Source organism: Notolepis coatsorum (assembly GCF_963971535.1).
Source record: "Notolepis coatsorum genome assembly, contig: SCAFFOLD_3014, whole genome shotgun sequence".
Taxonomy (NCBI): Eukaryota; Metazoa; Chordata; class Actinopteri; order Aulopiformes; family Paralepididae; genus Notolepis; species Notolepis coatsorum.
Genome location: NW_028171329.1, coordinates 1 through 19,204, shown reverse-complemented (window position 1 = coordinate 19,204; position 19,204 = coordinate 1). Strand labels below are relative to the sequence as shown.

Below are 19,204 nucleotides of genomic sequence, written 5' to 3'. Positions count from 1 at the left end.
ACTACCTTATTATACAGTTTACTCATTTAGTTTCTTTACAGTGCAGTTGTAGGGATTTGTAAATTGAAAAAACAACATCTAAGTCTCATCTTTCAGTTACCAGACAGTAACCAGTAGTAACATTGATTTCCATTGTATTTAACCAGCTAACCACAAACACACACACACACACACACACACACACACACACACACACACAGCGTGTCCTACTTGAGACAGTCGCAGGTGACCAGCAGGTGGGACTCCGTCATCTTGAAGATGTTGTGGATGGCTCTGGCTGCCAGGATCTGCCTCATGGTGTCAGAGATGACGACCTCCGACCCCTCGGCTGAACGCACCTCCATGCAGCCCAGGAAGCGCACGATAAACAACTGGTGCAGGATAGAGTCTGAGAGGGGGGGGGGGGGAGAGGGGGGGGGGGGGGGAGAGGAGAGAGAGGGGGGGGGGTAGAGAGAGATAGGGGGGGGAGAGGGAGAGAGAGAGAGGAGAGAGAGGGGGGTAGAGAGAGATAGGGGGGGAGAGAGGGGGGTAGAGAGAGAGAGAGAGAGAGAGAGAGAGAGGGGGGTAGAGAGAGATAGGGGGGGTGAGGGAGGGGGTAGGAAGGGTAGGAAGAGGGAGAGAGAGAGGTAGAGAGAGGGAGGGGGGTAGGAAGAGGGAAAAAGAGGTAGAGAGAGGGAGGGGGTAGGAAGAGAGAGAGGTAGAGAGAGGGGGGGGGGGTAGGAAGAGAGAGAGATAGAGAGAGAGAGGGGGGTAGGAAGAGAGAGAGGTAGAGAGAGGGAGGGGGGTAGGAAGAGGGAGAGGTAGAGAGAGAGGGAGGGGGGTAGGAAGAGGAGAGAGATAGAGAGGGGGGGTAGGAAGAAGGAGAGGTAGAGCGAGAAGGAGGGGGGGTAGGAAGAGGTAGAGAGAGGGGGAGGGGGGAGGAAGAGAGAGAGGTAGAGAGAGAGAGATAGAGAGGGGGGAGGAAGAGGAGAAAGAGGTAGAGAGAGGGAGGGGAAGAGAGAGAGGAGAGAGAGGTAGAGAGAGGGAGGGGGGTAGAGAGAGAGAGAGAGGTAGAGAGAGGGAGGCAGGGTAGGAAGAGAGAGAGAGAGGTAGAGAGAGGGAGGCGGGGTAGGAAGAGGGAGAGAGGTGAGAGAGGGAGGGGGGTAGGAAGAGGGAGAGAGGTAGAGAGAGGAGGGGGGAAAGAGAGAGAGGTAGAGAGGGAGGGGGAGGAATAGAGAGAGATAGAAGGAGGGGGGGGGGGGGTAGGAAGAGGGAGAGGTAGAGAGAGGGGGAGGAGGAAGAGAGAGAGGTAGAGAGAGGGAGGGGGTAGGAAGAGGGAGGGAGAGGTAGAGAGGGAGGGAGGGAGAGAGAGAGGTAGAGAGAGGGAGGGGGAGGAATAGAGAGAGAGGTAGAGGGAGGGGGGGGTAGGAAGAGAGGGAGAGAGAGAGAGGGGGGGTAGGAGAGAGAGAGGTAGAGAGGGAGGGGGAGGAATAGAGAGAGAGGTAGAGGGAGGGGGGAGAGAGAGAGAGAGGTAGAGAGAGAGAGGGGGGAGGAAGAGGAGAGAGAGGAGGGGGAGAGGTAGAGAGAGAGAGGGGGGGAGAGGAGAGAGACGTAGAGAGAGAGGGAGGGGGGAGGAGGGAGGGGGGAGAGAGAGGGAGGGGGGAGGAAGAGGGAGAGGGAGAGAGAGGGAGGGGGAGAGAGAAAGGTAGAGAGGGGGGTAGGAAGAGGGGCAGAGAGAGAGAGAGAGAGAGAGAGGTAGAGGGAGAGAAAGAGGGAAAGAAAGAGGGAGTGAGAAAGAGGTAGAAAGAGAGGGAGAGAAAGAGGTACAGAGAGAGAAAGAGGGAGATCGGAAGAATGAGAGAAAGAGGAAGAGAGAAAGAAAGAGGGAGTGGGAAGAAAGAGGAAAGAGAGGAAGAGAGAGAAAGTGGGGGAGAGAAAGAGAGAGAGAGAGCGAGAGAGTGAGTAATTAAATACAGGAGAGAAGGAAACACCTTCAGTACTGAGCCTATAAACTAGGCTGCAAATAACTATTATTTTCATGTATAATAGCGTCGGGGCCTATAACGCGCGTTCTAGGAATGACTGCTATACACTCTAAAAACATACTTATATTCTCGACGGCACTAACACGACAATGTATGAATGGAAAAATATAACGTTCCCACATCCGGAACGATAGATACCCGATGTTGAATGGGCCATAGTAATTGTCGATATAGCTATAATATTTAAAAAGTTAAGCCCTGCAAAGAAGTGGAGCCACTCCATAGGGTTACAGCACTGGCAGAGAGTGGTAAGGATGGGCATACTGCATGGCACCCAATGTGTTAAAATAAATGTGTCTCCCCCCTCTGTTTTTTATGAATTCCCTATTTCTACCATCTACCGACGCCTTTCTCCACTGCTTTCTTAGCCGTCTCCTCTCCTTCACTCATTTCTCTAGTTCTTCTGCCGTCTGGACCCAACTGGCTTCCACCTCTTTCTCTCAATGATTCCAAATCTTTCACCACCCATATAATAAACACAATAACTTCTTCTCTACTGTATTTACCACTGTTCTTTAAGTCCATCAAACACGTATCAAATCCCTGTTAACCTTCTCTTCTGTCTGACCTGCAGGCTGTGGCACAGTACCATCTACATCCTCCTACAGCTCTTCTCTGCTCAGTACCATCTACATCCTCCTACAGCTCTTCTCTCTGGCCTCAGTACCATCTACATCCTACTACAGCTCTTCTCTCTGACCTCAGTACCATCTACATCCTCCTACAGCTCTTCTCTCTGACCTCAGTACCATCTACATCCTCCTACAGCTCTTCTCTCTGCCTTGATGACCACACCATCCCCCCTGAAAATCAAACCCATCCATCCATCCATCCATCCATCCATCCATCCATCCATCCATCCACATTCAGACCTTGTCCTGCAGAGGGAGCTGTTTAACCACATAAAATCCCCAACTGCTACAGCAAATTAGGGCTGTTCCCGACTAAGGATTTGGATGGCCGACTATGATTGGCCAAAATTGCTGTTAGTCGACTATTGGTAAAAAAAAAAAAAAAAAAAAAGTATAATAATAAAAAAATATTTTTTATATATATATTCTTTTTTAGATTTTTATTTATTTAGATTTTTTATCATTCCATTTGGGCTGTGGGGGGTGCTTAATGTCTGAAGGAGTCGACTGAAGGCTTCTTGTCCTCTGCAAAAGCATGCAATTGGTCCACTGATGGATACATCTTGATATTTGTCTAGTCTAGTGTGTTCATTAGATGGGTGAAATCCTCTTTCAGTGCCTCTGTGCCTGTTTTCGTAGGCAGTTAGCCTCTGGTATCCGTGCCATTAGCGTTAGCCACGCTTCTAGGCCTCTTTCCTTTTGGAAAGAATGATAATAAATATATATATTTTTTTATATATATTCGACTAAGAGGTTGGCCAGTCGACTACGGCTCCATTCGACCGATTAGTCGACTAATAGGGGTCAGCCCTACAGCAAATACATAATAAATATTCCCAACACATGTCTTATTAACAAACAGAGGTTAGAAAATGATGAACATTGTGGTTGATATCCACATATTTATGACCCGACTGTAGAGAGATGATGATGATACCTTCAGCTTCCTCCGCTGCGTCTCCACTCTCTCCAAACGGGTTGCTCCTCCTGGGGGGGGGGGGGGGGGGGGGGGGGGGCGACCAGAGACCGGAGTTAACAACGGATAGTATCACACACACACACACACACACACCCATACTTATACACAAACACATAGACACCCTCCCCACACAAACACCACCACACACACACAGCCCAGTCATTCCACTACATCCTAAAAAATATATATGTATAATGTATTTATTTATTTTTAAATCGTAGTACTTCTGAACGAAATTCTTCTTCTTTTTGTATTTCCATCAGATTAGACTATTTGCAACATTTATCTGCCTTTTTTTTTTTTTTAATCACGTTAATTGATTCAGTCCAGCAGGGTGAGAATAACAACCAATAGAGCAGCAACATGACTATATAGTGTCTCTAAGACTGAACCCCTGACCATGTGTTTAGTGTCTCTCTAACACTGAACCCTGACCATGTGTTTAGTGTCTCTCTAACACTGAACCCCTGACCATGTGTTTAGTGTCTCTAATACTGAACCCCTGATCATGTGTTTAGTGTCTCTAACACTGAACCCTGACCATGTGTTTAGTCTCTCTAACACTGAACCCTGACCATGTGTTTAGTGTCTCTAACACTGAACCCTGACCATGTGTTTAGTGTCTCTAACACTGAACCCCTGACCATGTGTTTAGTGTCTCTAATACTGAACCCCTGACCATGTGTTTAGTGTCTCTAACACTGAACCCCTGACCATGTGTTTAGTGTCTCTCTAACACTGAACCCTGACCATGTGTTTAGTGTCTCTCTAACACTGAACCCCTGACCATGTGTTTAGTGTCTCTAAACTGAACCCCTGATCATGTGTTTAGTGTCTCTAACACTGAACCCTGACCATGTGTTTAGTCTCTCTAACACTGAACCCTGACCATGTGTTTAGTGTCTCTAACACTGAACCCTGACCATGTGTTTAGTGTCTCTCTAACACTGAACCCTGACCATGTGTTTAGTGTCTCTAATACTGAACCCCTGATCATGTGTTTAGTGTCTCTAACACTGAACCCTGACCATGTGTTTAGTGTCTCTAACACTGAACCCTGAACATGTGTTTAGTGTCTCTAACACTGAACCCTGACCATGTGTTTAGTGTCTCTAATACTGAACCCCTGACCATGTGTTTAGTGTCTCTAACACTGAACCCCTGATCATGTGTTTAGTGTCTCTAACACTGAACCCTGACCATGTGTTTAGTGTCTCTAACACTGAACCCCTGACCATGTGTTTAGTGTCTCTAACACTGAACCCTGACCATGTGTTTAGTGTCTCTAATACTGAACCCCTGACCATGTGTTTAGTGTCTCTAATACTGAACCCCTGACCATGTGTTTAGTGTCTCTAACACTGAACCCTGACCATGTGTTTAGTGTCTCTAACACTGAACCCCTAATCATGTGTTTAGTGTCTCTAACACTGAACCCTGACCATGTGTTTAGTGTCTCTAACACTGAACCCCTGATCATGTGTTTAGTGTCTCTAACACTGAACCCTGACCATGTGTTTAGTGTCTCTAACACTGAACCCCTGACCATGTGTTTAGTGTCTCTAACACTGAACCCCTGACCATGTGTTTAGTGTCTCTAAGACTGAACCCCTGATCATGTGTTTAGTGTCTCTAACACTGAACCCCTGATCATGTGTTTAGTGTCTCTAACACTGAACCCTGACCATGTGTTTAGTGTCTCTAAGACTGAACCCTGACCATGTGTTTAGTGTCTCTAAGACTGAACCCTGATCATGTGTCTAGTTACCCTTTAACTCTTTAATGGCCGAGTATAGTCGGGTTATCGCGCCAATGGTTGAGCGTCTTGATATTTTCCTTTGACCCCCGTTCTATACGGTCAGCCGGAGCCCTCGGGGCGTCTATGATTCATCCGCCTACGTTGGAATCGCAATGGCGATCGAGTATCACCAGGTGGCAGTATCGCCTACCTTGTGAACCCTGACAGAAAGGGAACAGGACTGTTTAGTGACTCTCTGGTACTGACGCCCCGCCCACCTGACAGGACTGTTTAGTGACTCTCTGGTACTGAAGCCCCGCCCACCTGACAGGACTGTTTAGTGACTCTCTGGTACTGACGCCCCGCCCACCTGACAGGACTGTTTAGTGACTCTCTGGTACTGAAGCCCCGCCCACCTGAAAGGACTGTTTAGTGACTCTCTGGTACTGAAGCCCCGCCCACCTGACAGGACTGTTTAGTGACTCTCTGGTACTGAAGCCCCGCCCACCTGACAGGACTGTTTAGTGACTCTCTGGTACTGAAGCCCCGCCCACCTGACAGGACTGTTTAGTGACTCTCTGGTACTGACGCCCTGCCCACCTGACAGGACTGTTTAGTGACCCTCTGGTACTGAAGCCCCGCCCACCTGACAGGACTGTTTAGTGACTCTCTGGTACTGAAGCCCCGCCCACCTGACAGGACTGTTTAGTGACTCTCTGGTACTGACGCCCTGCCCACCTGACAGGACTGTTTAGTGACCCTCTGGTACTGAAGCCCCGCCCACCTGACAGGACTGTTTAGTGACTCTCTGGTACTGAAGCCCCGCCCACCTGACAGGACTGTTTAGTGACTCTCTGGTACTGAAGCCCCGCCCACCTGCCACTCTGGTACTGACGCCCTGCCCACCTGCCACAGTGGCCCGCGGTCTTGCTCTGTCCGCTCAGCTCCTCGCTGACGGGGGAGATGATGTCGAACTGGATCGGTGTCTCCGGGTCGACCAGGGCATCCAATGAGAGAGAGGAGAGGGCGGGGCTAGTCGTCGTCTCGGAACCGGCGGAGCTGACGCTGCTGGTCCTGCCTGGACGACCCTTACTGTGACTGGAGGGGGGGGGGGAAGAGAGAGAGAGAGAGAGAGAGAGAGAGAGAGAGAGAGAGAGAGAGAGAGAGAGAGAGAGAGAGAAGAGATGACAGAAAGTAAGAGATGACAGAAAGTGAGAGAGAGAAGAGAGAGAGATAGAAGAGAGAAAGAGGGAGGGAGAGATAGATAAACAACTCTCTCCAACACATAATCGCCCTCCACACACACACACACACACACACACACACACACACACACACACACACACACACACACACACACACACACACACACACACACACACACACACACACACACACACACACACACACACACACACACACACAATCTGTATGTCATTAATGTCATTATGAATTGAAAATGGGGGACCCTGATGTAAACAAGACGAAAGTCTTTCTCTGGTCTGCATCCCCTTAACACTTTGAGTGCCACTCACGGCTAATCTCGTGTTTACGATAGTTACGTTGAAAGCCACTCACGAAATGTCCCTGAATTTTTTTTTAGCGATCTGAAATCATATTGCTTCACGCAAGCCTACCCTAGCCTACCCAAGGGCCGCCGGCGATCAGATGTGAAAAAAGCGCCCCCTATCGTCTCCCAGATGACATCAGGGATTTTGGAATGGACTCAATGAAAATGGATGGGGGAAAAAAATATTCCAGTCCACATTTTCCAGTCCACTGATGCAGCCGGGGTTACCAGAGTTCATTCTGGAGACTCTGAGCCGCGGCAAGCATGAGTTCTACTGTATACACGTTAGATCTATACACTTATCGATTTTTTCGAATGGTGATCAGGAATTGGAATATACCAGTTGGATACCATCTGATGTCAGGTAAGGACTCTATGTTATCAGTGTTAGGATAATCAGACTCGTTTTGATGAAGATATAAGCTTTTTTCTGATATGTGCTCCAGCGGTTTCACTGTAAAATCCATGAGGAAATGAAAACGGCTATTATCAGCGCGCGCCTCGAATGTGCGTGCGTGCACGTATACTATTGATCATCTAGCGTTTATTTGAAAACGATTCATAAATAGGGCGACAAATATCAACGTTCTGGAATATTCCAGTAAAAGGCGATTATCACAGAATGGACTGTTTTTTACCTCAAAACGGGTGCTTTTCAAAATGCTCTCAAACGGAAATGAAGCGATAAAAAAACAATCTGCCTTGACAACACTGACTGGAAAATGATTCTTTGATAAGCAACGGGCAGATTAGACACATAGCCATAATTTAAAACATAGATTAGGCGATATTAACGTTAACATTGCCGCCGATGGTGGCATTCAAGCACTAAGTCGTGCGCCCCCTGGTGGCACTGAAAGTGTTAACAATTGTGTGTATTGAGCTGTACTGTATTGTACCCATTCTGCAATCTGTTAAATAAAGTTTTCAATCAATCAATCACACACACACACACACACAGTGACCCACACACACACACACACAGTGACCCACACACACACACACACACACACACACACACACACAGTGACCCACGTGGGGCGGAGGCTCTCGTGTCTCTGCTGGAAGGACGGCGACGGCGTCACGGCCTCCAGAGCCGATTGGTTCACCCTGGCTGCCAGCTCCTGCCAATGGGGAGACAGTAGGATCAGAGACGACCAACCCAAAGATTCATAATGGACCAATAGGGAGAGAGGAGATTCAGAATGGACCAATAGGGAGAGAGGAGATTCAGAATGGACCAATAGGGAGAGAGGAGATTCAGAATGGACCAATAGGGAGAGAGGAGATTCAGAATGGACCAATAGGAAGACAACATATTGCTTGGTATAGATCTTTACAGAATATCAGATCCATTTCCTCATTGCCTTAAATGGTCAACAGTGGAGTTTTCTTGTAAACATCTATTTATATTCACATTTCCAACCAAATGTTCATATATAACATATTGTTATTCTATATAGTCTACAAGCTGAATACATCTCCTACCTCATATAACATATTGTTATTCTGTATAGTCTTCTTTGCTCTTCTTTGCTCTTTTTGGCAACATTTTAACAAGTCTGACCTCCTTTGATTGACAGGCAGTTATAGCTTGTTAGATTTCAAGGGAGATCATATCGACCAATCGAATTGAAGCAGAAGGGCACATTTACACACCTCCAGTGCACTCTTTTTGTGTTCTATGTCACTCAATTACTCTATGTACCATGACCTCATAGTGGTCAGTATAACATAGTGCCTCCAGCTGAATGTACTATTACCCCATGGTAGGGCTGGGAGATCAAACGATAACTATCGCGATGTATTTTAATAATCGATAATAAAAATAATATCGATAATTAACACTATGATCGCCGGGGACGAGTTAAGACGTCATTCCTAGCCATGCTCATTCTGCCGAAGACGCCGTAACTCATCTTTGATGTCAATATTTCAAAAATCTGTGATCGAAATCATATTTCCCCTCCGGAGCCCTGAAACACACTGCAAAGCTCCACTCAACTCTCTAGCGGTTCAAGAGCGCCATCTGGTGGCCGATCGGCAGATGGAAATGAGCCTTTGAACCGGAAGTGCTCATCCATATGTGGTCCGGGCACTCGCTATCGTTAGAGAGACTCCGTCTTTACACAGTGAACATCGATCGGTGCAAATAACTCGAAAAAACAACATGATTTGGACGTATATACTATTATACAACCTGGAAATGGATCGGGCATTTCTCCATCCCATAATAGAAAAAAATCTGTTCCACGCTCATCTGCCAGCGGCGCGAGGAAGCCACGGTAAGATTCAGCGTTATATTCTAACGTGTTCCATATAAACTGCTATGATGAACATATGACCCACTCTGGATGAATCATCTAACGCTGCCCACGGAATTATAAACGATCCCCCGCCCATCCGGTCATCATCAGATGACACGTAGTAACTTCTAGAACCACGTCCAGTTGACATTTTTTATCTCGCGCCGATTGCTATCAAACTGTATTTGATCATCAATATAATGCATTTGGAGCTATAAATCAAGTTCTGGAGAAAGCTGCAGAAAACGATAAAAACATACTTATACTTTAGACCATATTTTAGTATGAATATGTGAATGAAAAAGTTTAACGTTGCTACACAATGAACAATACATATAGGACATTGAATGGGCCATAATAATGGCAATTTAGCAATAGAATTTAAAAAGTTATAGCCCTGCAAAGAAGGGGAACTTCTCCATAGACAAATAGAGCTGGCGAGGAATGGTAAATTATGAATTTAACCCATGGCGATCAAAGTGTTAAACATTTAAAAAAAATATATTTTTATTTGTATTGTGACCTGCAACAGGGCAGCTTTAAAACCAGAGACAGTGGACAGACTTGTCTTTCTTGCCTGCAACTTAAAGTAATGGCTTTGCTTGTCCAAATGACAATACTGACCAAATTGAGATTTATCAACTCCCCTGGAGCCACAGACACTTTTTTTTTGGTACTTTCGCTTTCAAACCAGCTGCAGTCTGAGAACTAGAGTGTGAGCGGCTGTAACACTAAAGATGGCGGCAACGACAAAGAATTGCTGAAAAATAAACGTACTTTTGTTGTTTAAATAATAATAATAATTAAAAAAAAACGAAATTAAATGTTTTACCGTGATAAAAATGTTTGCCAGATCGCCCAGCCCTACCTTATGGTAGTCAGTATAACACACACCATAGTGCCTCCAGCCCTACCTCATGGTAGTCAGTATAACACACACCATAGTGCCTCCAGCCCTACCTCATGGTAGTCAGTATAACACACACACCATAGTGCCTCCAGCCCTACCTTATGGTAGTCAGTATAACACACACCATAGTGCCTCCAGCCCTACCTCATGGTAGTCAGTATAACACACACACCATAGTGCCTCCAGCCCTACCTCATGGTAGTCAGTATAACACACACCATAGTGCCTCCAGCCCTACCTCATGGTAGTCAGTATAACACACACCATAGTGCCTCCAGCCCTACCTCATGGTAGTCAGTATAACACACACACCATAGTGCCTCCAGCCCTACCTCATGGTAGTCAGTATAACACACACACCATAGTGCCTCCAGCCCTACCTTATGGTAGTCAGTATAACACACACACCATAGTGCCTCCAGCCCTACCTCATGGTAGTCAGTATAACACACACACCATAGTGCCTCCAGCCCTACCTTATGGTAGTCAGTATAACACACACACCATAGTGCCTCCAGCCCTACCTTATGGTAGTCAGTATAACACACACACCATAGTGCCTCCAGCCCTACCTCATGGTAGTCAGTATAACACACACACCATAGTGCCTCCAGCCCTACCTCATGGTAGTCAGTATAACACACACCATAGTGCCTCCAGCCCTACCTTATGGTAGTCAGTATAACACACACCATAGTGCCTCCAGCCCTACCTCATGGTAGTCAGTATAACACACACCATAGTGCCTCCAGCCCTACCTCATGGTAGTCAGTATAACACACACACCATAGTGCCTCCAGCCCTACCTCATGGTAGTCAGTATAACACACACCATAGTGCCTCCAGCCCTACCTTATGGTAGTCAGTATAACACACACACCATAGTGCCTCCAGCCCTACCTCATGGTAGTCAGTATAACACACACACCATAGTGCCTCCAGCCCTACCTCATGGTAGTCAGTATAACACACACACCATAGTGCCTCCAGCATTACTCTGCAAGCGCACAGTGTGACATTCCTCTAGACCAGACTAGATAACTCTGCTACTATGTCACTTCCTTCCTGGTCCTGTTACCATATTAATAATATTTAAATAAAGCTAGGTAGCAGCAACAGACCTGAGCTGAATGACTGTTACAATATTAATAATATTTAAATAAAGCTAGGTAGCAGCAACAGACCCGAGCTGAATGTTACATGATTAATACTCTTTAAATAAACCACGGCAATAAACACAGGTATATTATACTGTAGATGTATATTAAATTAATGGTATTAACCTTCATGTTAAAAGGTATATTATTCTGTAGATGTATATTAAATTAATGGTATTAACCTTCACGTTAAAAGGTATATTATACTGTAGATGTATATTAAATTAATGGTATTAACCTTCATGTTAAAAGGTATATTATACTGTAGATGTATATTAAATTAATGGTATTAACCTTCACGTTAAAAGGTATATTATACTGTAGATGTATATTAAATTAATGGTATTAACCTTCATGTTAAAAGGTATATTATACTGTAGATGTATATTAAATTAATGGTATTAACCTTCATGTTAAAAGGTATATTATACTGTAGATGTATATTAAATTAATGGTATTAACCTTCATGTTAAAAGGTATATTATACTGTAGATGTATATTAAATTAATGGTATTAACCTTCACGTTAAAAGGTATATTATTCTGTAGATGTATATTAAATTAATGGTATTAACCTTCACGTTAAAAGGTATATTATTCTGTAGATGTATATTAAATTAATGGTATTAACCTTCATGTTAAAAGGTATATTATTCTGTAGATGTATATTAAACTAATGGTATTAACCTTCATGTTAAAAGGTATATTATTCTGTAGATGTATATTAAATTAATGGTATTAACCTTCATGTTAAAAGGTATATTATACTGTAGATGTATATTAAATTAATGGTATTAACCTTCATGTTAAAAGGTATATTATACTGTAGATGTATATTAAATTAATGGTATTAACCTTCATGTTAAAAGGTATATTATACTGTAGATGTATATTAAATTAATGGTATTAACCTTCATGTTAAAAGGTATATTATACTGTAGATGTATATTAAATTAATGGTATTAACCTTCATGTTAAAAGGTATATTATACTGTAGATGTATATTAAATTAATGGTATTAACCTTCATGTTAAAAGGTATATTATACTGTAGATGTATATTAAATTAATGGTATTAACCTTCATGTTAAAAGGTATATTATACTGTAGATGTATATTAAATTAATGGTATTAACCTTCATGTTAAAAGGTATATTATACTGTAGATGTATATTAAATTAATGGTATTAACCTTCACGTTAAAAGGTATATTATACTGTAGATGTATATTAAATGAATGGTATTAACCTTAATGTTAAAAGGTATATTATTCTGTAGATGTATATTAAATGAATGGTATTAACCTTAATGTTAAAATGTATATTATACTGTAGATGTATATTAAATTAATGGTATTAACCTTCATGTTAAAATGTATATTATACTGTAGATGTATATTAAATTAATGGTATTCACCTTCACGTTAAAAGGTATATTATTCTGTAGATGTATATTAAATTAATGGTATTAACCTTCACGTTAAAATGTATATTATACTGTAGATGTATATTAAATTAATGGTATTAACCTTCACGTTAAAAGGTATATTATTCTGTAGATGTATATTAAATTAATGGTATTAACCTTCATGTTAAAAGGTATATTATTCTGTAGATGTATATTAAATGAATGGTATTAACCTTCACGTTAAAAGGTATATTGTGGGTCTTTCTGCTTGGCTACACTTGGCAGTCTGTACTATTTAGTGAGCTAACAATTATAGCTCTAAGGTCATGAGAGAGTTGAAACCATTTCACAAGACTGAAAATAGAATGTTTTTGGACTCTGTGAATCGATTTTTAAACCCTAGAAGATGGAATCTATCCGTGTTTCGCCCACTGACCTCCGCATTCTCACTGAGGTAGATCCTCTTGGAGATGTTGTTGATGGTGGCGATCCACTGGAATAAACATACAGGGAAAAACACCATCATTAACAACAAAGGACTTAGTTAGTGTAGTTCTCTCTATTCCAACAGGGCTGACCGAACCCACTGGTAACCGCTTTAGAAAGAAGATGTGCGTGCAGTGGTATAGAAGGTATAACGTTAAAAAAGCATATTACTGTTCCACTGTGACGTGTTTACAAGATCCAGTGATAAGAAAACAAATGATTATGTTTTGTTCATATATTTCTCATACAGTCAGCTCCATAAATATTTGTTTACACCATCACAATAGAATAGAATAGAAATACTTTTAATTATCCCGAGGGAAATTTGACACTACAAATCGCTCACATTAAACATTTAGACAGAACAAGTCACAAAACAAATTGCCTAAGAATAAGAATAGAATAAAATATACAGTAAAAAATATACAGTAAAAATATACAGAAATCGACAGTAAGTGTAATATTGCACAATGTTGTTTTAAAAGTAAGAGTCAAGGAAGATGGTAACTGTCACCCTGTGCTCAGTGATGCAGTGAGGCACAGTGATGCGTCGTAACGTCTGATGGCTGTCGGAATGAAGGACTTCTTGTGCCGTTCAGTGCTGCATTTAGGTAGTGTGAGCCTAGCACTGAACATGCTCCTCCTGTCAGCCAAGTCTGTGTATAGTGCGTGGGAGGGGTCTGTGTATAGTGGGTGGGAGGGGTCTGTGTATAGTGGGTGGGAGGGGTCTGTGTATAGTGGGTGGGAGGGGTCTGTGTATAGTGGGTGGGAGGGGTCTGTGTATAGTGGGTGGGAGGGGTCTGTGTATAGTGGGTGGGAGGGGTCTGTGTATAGTGGGTGGGAGGGGTCTGTGTATAGTGGGTGGGAGGGGTCTGTGTGTAGTGGGTGGGAGGGGTCTGTGTATAGTGGGTGGGAGGGGTCTGTGTGTAGTGGGTGGGAGGGGTCTGTGTATAGTGGGTGGGAGGGGTCTGTGTATAGTGGGTGGGAGGGGTCTGTGTATAGCGGGTGGGAGGGGTCTGTGTATAGTGGGTGGGAGGGGTCTGTGTATAGTGGGTGGGAGGAGTCTGTGTGTAGTGGGTGGGAGGGGTCTGTGTATAGTGGGTGGGAGGAGTCTGGGAGGGGTTTTCCCTGATGGCCTGGAGCTTAGCAAGGCAATGGACTTGAAATGGAACAATGAACCCATAGACCTCCTCAGACACTGGGTCTCCTCCCTGGAGAGATGCTCTGCCAGGCCTCTACTGCAACGGTCTTCAGTTCCTACTTGTTCTTGGGGGTCTTTCCCCTTCAGTTTCGTCTTTAGCAAGTGAAATGCATGTTCAATTGGATTCAGGTCATATGTTTCATATGATTTTCAATATGGTTGTTAGATATGTTTGTATATGTATCTATAAATGTATAGATGTAGCAGTACTGTCTATCTGTATGTCATGTATGTCATATATGTTATGATGAATTGAAAATGGGGGACCCTGATGTAAACAAGATTAAAGTCTTTCTCTGGTCTGCATCCCCTTAACAATTATGTGTATTGAGCCATACTGTATTGTACCCATTCTGCAATCTGTTAATAAAGTTTTCAATCAATCAATCAGACAAATGTATAGAAAAGCTTTTATTATAACCGTCCATAACACAAAAAAATATATTATTGTTTATGAAAATGTTTAGCCCTATGCTTGACTTATTTTAGGCATGGCAACAAATAAAATAATAATAATAAAATGAATAAATAAAATATTAAATAAATAAATAGGCTACACGTCTCTCTTTTTGTGTTACAAATTGTGCTCACCGATATGAACATAGGCCTCTTTACTTACTTATGGTACTTTATGGTATTCCACCATGCCATGTGTGTTTTTATTTTATAATGCTCATGAGTCATGATTATTGCTGAAGTCTGAGTCATACAATACTCACTGGCTTTCATAACCTAACAGACTAACTTGTCTTGCTCAAGACTTGTTTATGAGTTTTAATAAGAGAGCACTATCTCTCAACCAAAGCAATGCATGGTAGACGGCAACAGAACCATTTTGATTGACAGTCGATTCTGCCAATTACGTCACACCGCTTGCACCCGCCTCTGCTGTTCTTACCACCAATCGGCAAGCGCTTATTCGTTTTTTTACTTCCGGGAAGTCCGCCATTGATTTACACAAGAGAATCAATAACAAACGTACCGGAGCTAATAACAGGAGTACCAAACGAGGCATGATGATTTTACTGCAACGAATGTTATAATAAAAGCTTTTCTATACATTTGTCTGATTGAAAACTTTATTAACAGATTGCAGAATGGGTACAATTCAGTACGGGCTCTCTGAGCAAAGGAAGGAACTGAGCTATGAATGACCAACAACAATGCTAGCTATGGTCGGGTAAATACGCTGATGTTATTGAACGTGTAACTATAACGTTAATGCCACAAAACGAATGCCTTTGTTAATCATAGTAACTTTGATGCAGTAGCGTGTGTGCGTGTGGGGGCGGGGTTGTGCACTTGTGCAGGTCGCTTGACTGAAACTTTTTTCTACTATTAGCGTAATCCTGTCTCTCGAGTCGCTGCGTGCGTCCTGCCATTATTGCTCGCCATGACTGCTTGGCGTGGCCGCGGTAGGAAAACAATTCCATTTTTTCATGATATTTGACGCCTGATTGGCTCAATTTAGTTTCAATCTGTATGCATCTACAAATCATATTATACCAGGTAGCCAATTGACGGGAAATCCGTCAAGACTCCGAATCAAATGGACGGAACACAGAATCAAATGGATGGAATTCCGTCTCAAGACGGAACGCTTTAATGCCTGTAGATATGTTGTTAGATATGTTTTAAGACATGTTAGATGTGTTTTAAGACGTGTTGTTGGATCAGGATGTGTGTTTCTGTACTCACCTCCTCACAGTCTCTCCTGCTCTCTGCCTGCAGCGTGGCCACTCTGGTGGAAACACACAGACACACAGACATCACTGACCCAAGGTGTCTCCTGTATATTAAGCTCCAGGTCTGACCAACTGACCCAAGGTTTCTCCTGTATATTAAGCTCCAGGTCTGACCAACTGACCCAAGGTGTCTCCTGCATATTAAGCTCCAGGTCTGACCAACTGACCCAAGGTGTCTCCTGTATATTAAGCTATAGGTCAGACCAACTGACCCAAGGTGTCTCCTGTATATTAAGCTCCAGGTCTGACCAACTGACCCAAGGTGTCTCCTGCATATTAAGCTCCAGGTCTGACCAACTGACCCAAGGTGTCTCCTGTATATTAAGCTCCAGGTCTGACCAACTGACCCAAGGTGTCTCCTGTATATTAAGCTCCAGGTCTGACCAACTGACCCAAGGTTTCTCCTGTATATTAAGCTCCAGGTCTGACCAACTGACCCAAGGTTTCTCCTGCATATTAAGCTCCAGGTCTGACCAACTGACCCAAGGTTTCTCCTGTATATTAAGCTGCAGGTCTGACCAACTGACCCAAGGTTTCTCCTGCATATTAAGCTCCAGGTCTGACCAACTGACCCAAGGTGTCTCCTGTATATTAAGCTCCAGGTCAGACCAACTGACCCAAGGTTTCTCCTATAAAAGGTAAATTGTGTCAGTGTGCAAAACCCACTACGCTGTAAGGGTTACTTACAACCTACTGTAGCAAAACTGTTAGATAGACATGGAACCTGATTAATAACCAGGGAGAAATGTAGAATAAAGATGTGTTGTTAGGATGAAGATGTGTTGTTAGGATAAAATATGTGTTGTTAGGATGAAGATGTGTTGTTAGGATAAAATATGTGTTGTTAGGATGAAGATGTGTTGTTAGGATGAAGATGTGTTGTTAGGATGAAGATGTGTTGTTAGGATGAAGATGTGTTCTTAGGATGAAGATGTGTTCTTAGGATGAAGATGTGTTGTTAGGATGAAGATGTGTTGTTAGGATGAAGATGTGTTGTTAGGATGAAGATGTGTTCTTAGGATGAAGATGTGTTCTTCATGTGTTCTTAGGATGAAGATGTGTTGTTAGGATGAAGATGTGTTCTTAGGATAAAATATGTGTTCTTAGGATAAAAGATGTGTTCTTAGGATAAAAGATGTGTTCTTAGAATAAAGATGTGTTGTTAGGATAAAGATGTGTTGTTAGGATGAAGATGTGTTCTTAGGATAAAATATGTGTTCTTAGGATAAAAGATGTGTTCTTAGGATAAAAGATGTGTTCTTAGAATAAAGATGTGTTGTTAGGATAAAGATGTGTTCTTAGGATAAAATATGTGTTCTTAGGATAAAAGATGTGTTCTTAGAATAAAGATGTGTTGTTAGGATAAAGATAAAGATGTGTTCTTAGAATAAATATGTGTTCTTAGGATAAAGATAAAGATGTGTTCTTAGGATAAAGATAAAGATGTGTTTAGGATAAAGATGTGTTCTTAGGATAAAGATAAAGATGTGTTTAGGATAAAGATGTGTTCTTAGGATAAAGATGTGTTCTTAGGATAAAGATGTGTTCTTAGGATAAAGATAAAGATGTGTTTAGGATAAAGATGTGTTCTTAGGATAAAGATGTGTTCTTAGGATGAAGATGTGTTCTTAGGATAAAGATGTGTTCTTAGGATAAAGATGTGTTCTTAGGATAAAGATAAAGATGTGTTCTTAGGATAAAAGATGTGTTCTTAGGATAAAGATGTGTTCTTAGAATAAAGATGTGTTCTTAGGATAAAGATGTGTTCTTAGGATAAAATATGTGTTCTTAGGATAAAGATAAAGATGTGTTCTTAGGATAAAGATGTGTTCTTAGGATAAAGATGTGTTCTTAGGATAAAGATAAAGATGTGTTCTTAGGATAAAGATAAAGATGTGTTTAGGATAAAAGATGTGTTCTTAGGATAAAGATGTGTTGTTAGAATAAAATATGTGTTGTTAGGATAAAAGATGTGTTCTTAGGATAAAGATAAAGATGTGTTCTTAGGATAAAAGATGTGTTGTTAGGATAAAGATGTGTTCTTAGGATAAAGATAAAGATGTGTTCTTAGGATAAAAGATGTGTTGTTAGGATAAAGATGTGTTCTTAGGATAAAGATAAAGATGTGTTCTTAGGATAAAGATAAAGATGTGTTCTTAGGATAAAGATGTTCTTAGGATAAAGATAAAGATGTGTTCTTAGGATAAAGATAAAGATGTGTTCTTAGGATAAAGATAAAGATGTGTTCTTAGGATAAAGATGTGTTCTTAGGATAAAGATAAAGATGTGTTCTTAGGATAAAGATAAAGATGTGTTCTTAGGATGAATATGTGTTCTTAGGATGAAGATGTGTTCTTAGGATAAAGATGTGTTGTTAGGATAAAGATGTGTTCTTAGGATAAAGATGTGTTCTTAGGATAAAGATGTGTTGTTAGAATAAAAGATGTGTTGTTAGGATAAAATATGTGTTCTTAGGATAAAGATGTGTTCTTAGGATAAAAGATGTGTTCTTAGGATAAAGATAAAGATGTGTTCTTAGGATAAAGATGTGTTCTTAGGATAAAGATGTGTTCTTAGGATAAAAGATGTGTTCTTAGGATAAAGATAAAGATGTGTTCTTAGGATAAAGATGTGTTCTTAGAATAAAAGATGTGTTGTTAGGATAAAATATGTGTTCTTAGGATAAAAGATGTGTTGTTAGGATGAAGATGTGTGTTAGATGAAGATGAAGATGTGTTGTTAGGATGAAGATGTGTTGTTAGGATGAAGATGAAGATGTGTTGTTAGGATGAAGATGTGTTGTTAGGATGAAGATGTGTTGTTAGGATGAAGATGTGTTCTCACTTCTTCCCGTCGAAGGAAGTGATCTGGAAGCAGAAGCGCCTGTCGTCGCAGTCGACCGCCATGACGGAGCAGTTGTCGATGTCCATCACCAGACCCCCGGCCACCTCGCCCCGCCGCTGGCACGCCGCTGGCTCATCAGGTTCCCCCCCCTGGGTGAAGAAGTACTGACGCTCCCACCACAGAGGACGAGACCAGGCCCCGTTTTAC

The 19,204-nt window shown here is 42.2% G+C and overlaps 1 protein-coding gene across 1 annotated transcript; it reads right to left on the bottom strand.

The window, feature by feature from the left end:
* Positions 1 to 206: 206 nt before the first annotated feature.
* On the bottom strand, positions 207 to 19,173 carry LOC311248285 (DCC-interacting protein 13-alpha-like; the record flags this gene model as incomplete). The annotated part of the gene is made up of 7 exons (XM_084339193.1): positions 207 to 388; positions 3,594 to 3,643; positions 6,280 to 6,471; positions 7,979 to 8,067; positions 13,158 to 13,214; positions 16,107 to 16,149; positions 18,998 to 19,173. Coding segments are annotated over 7 exons (789 nt in total), but the record flags the coding sequence as incomplete, so codon positions are not given.
* Between the last annotated feature and the right edge of the window lie 31 nt (positions 19,174 to 19,204).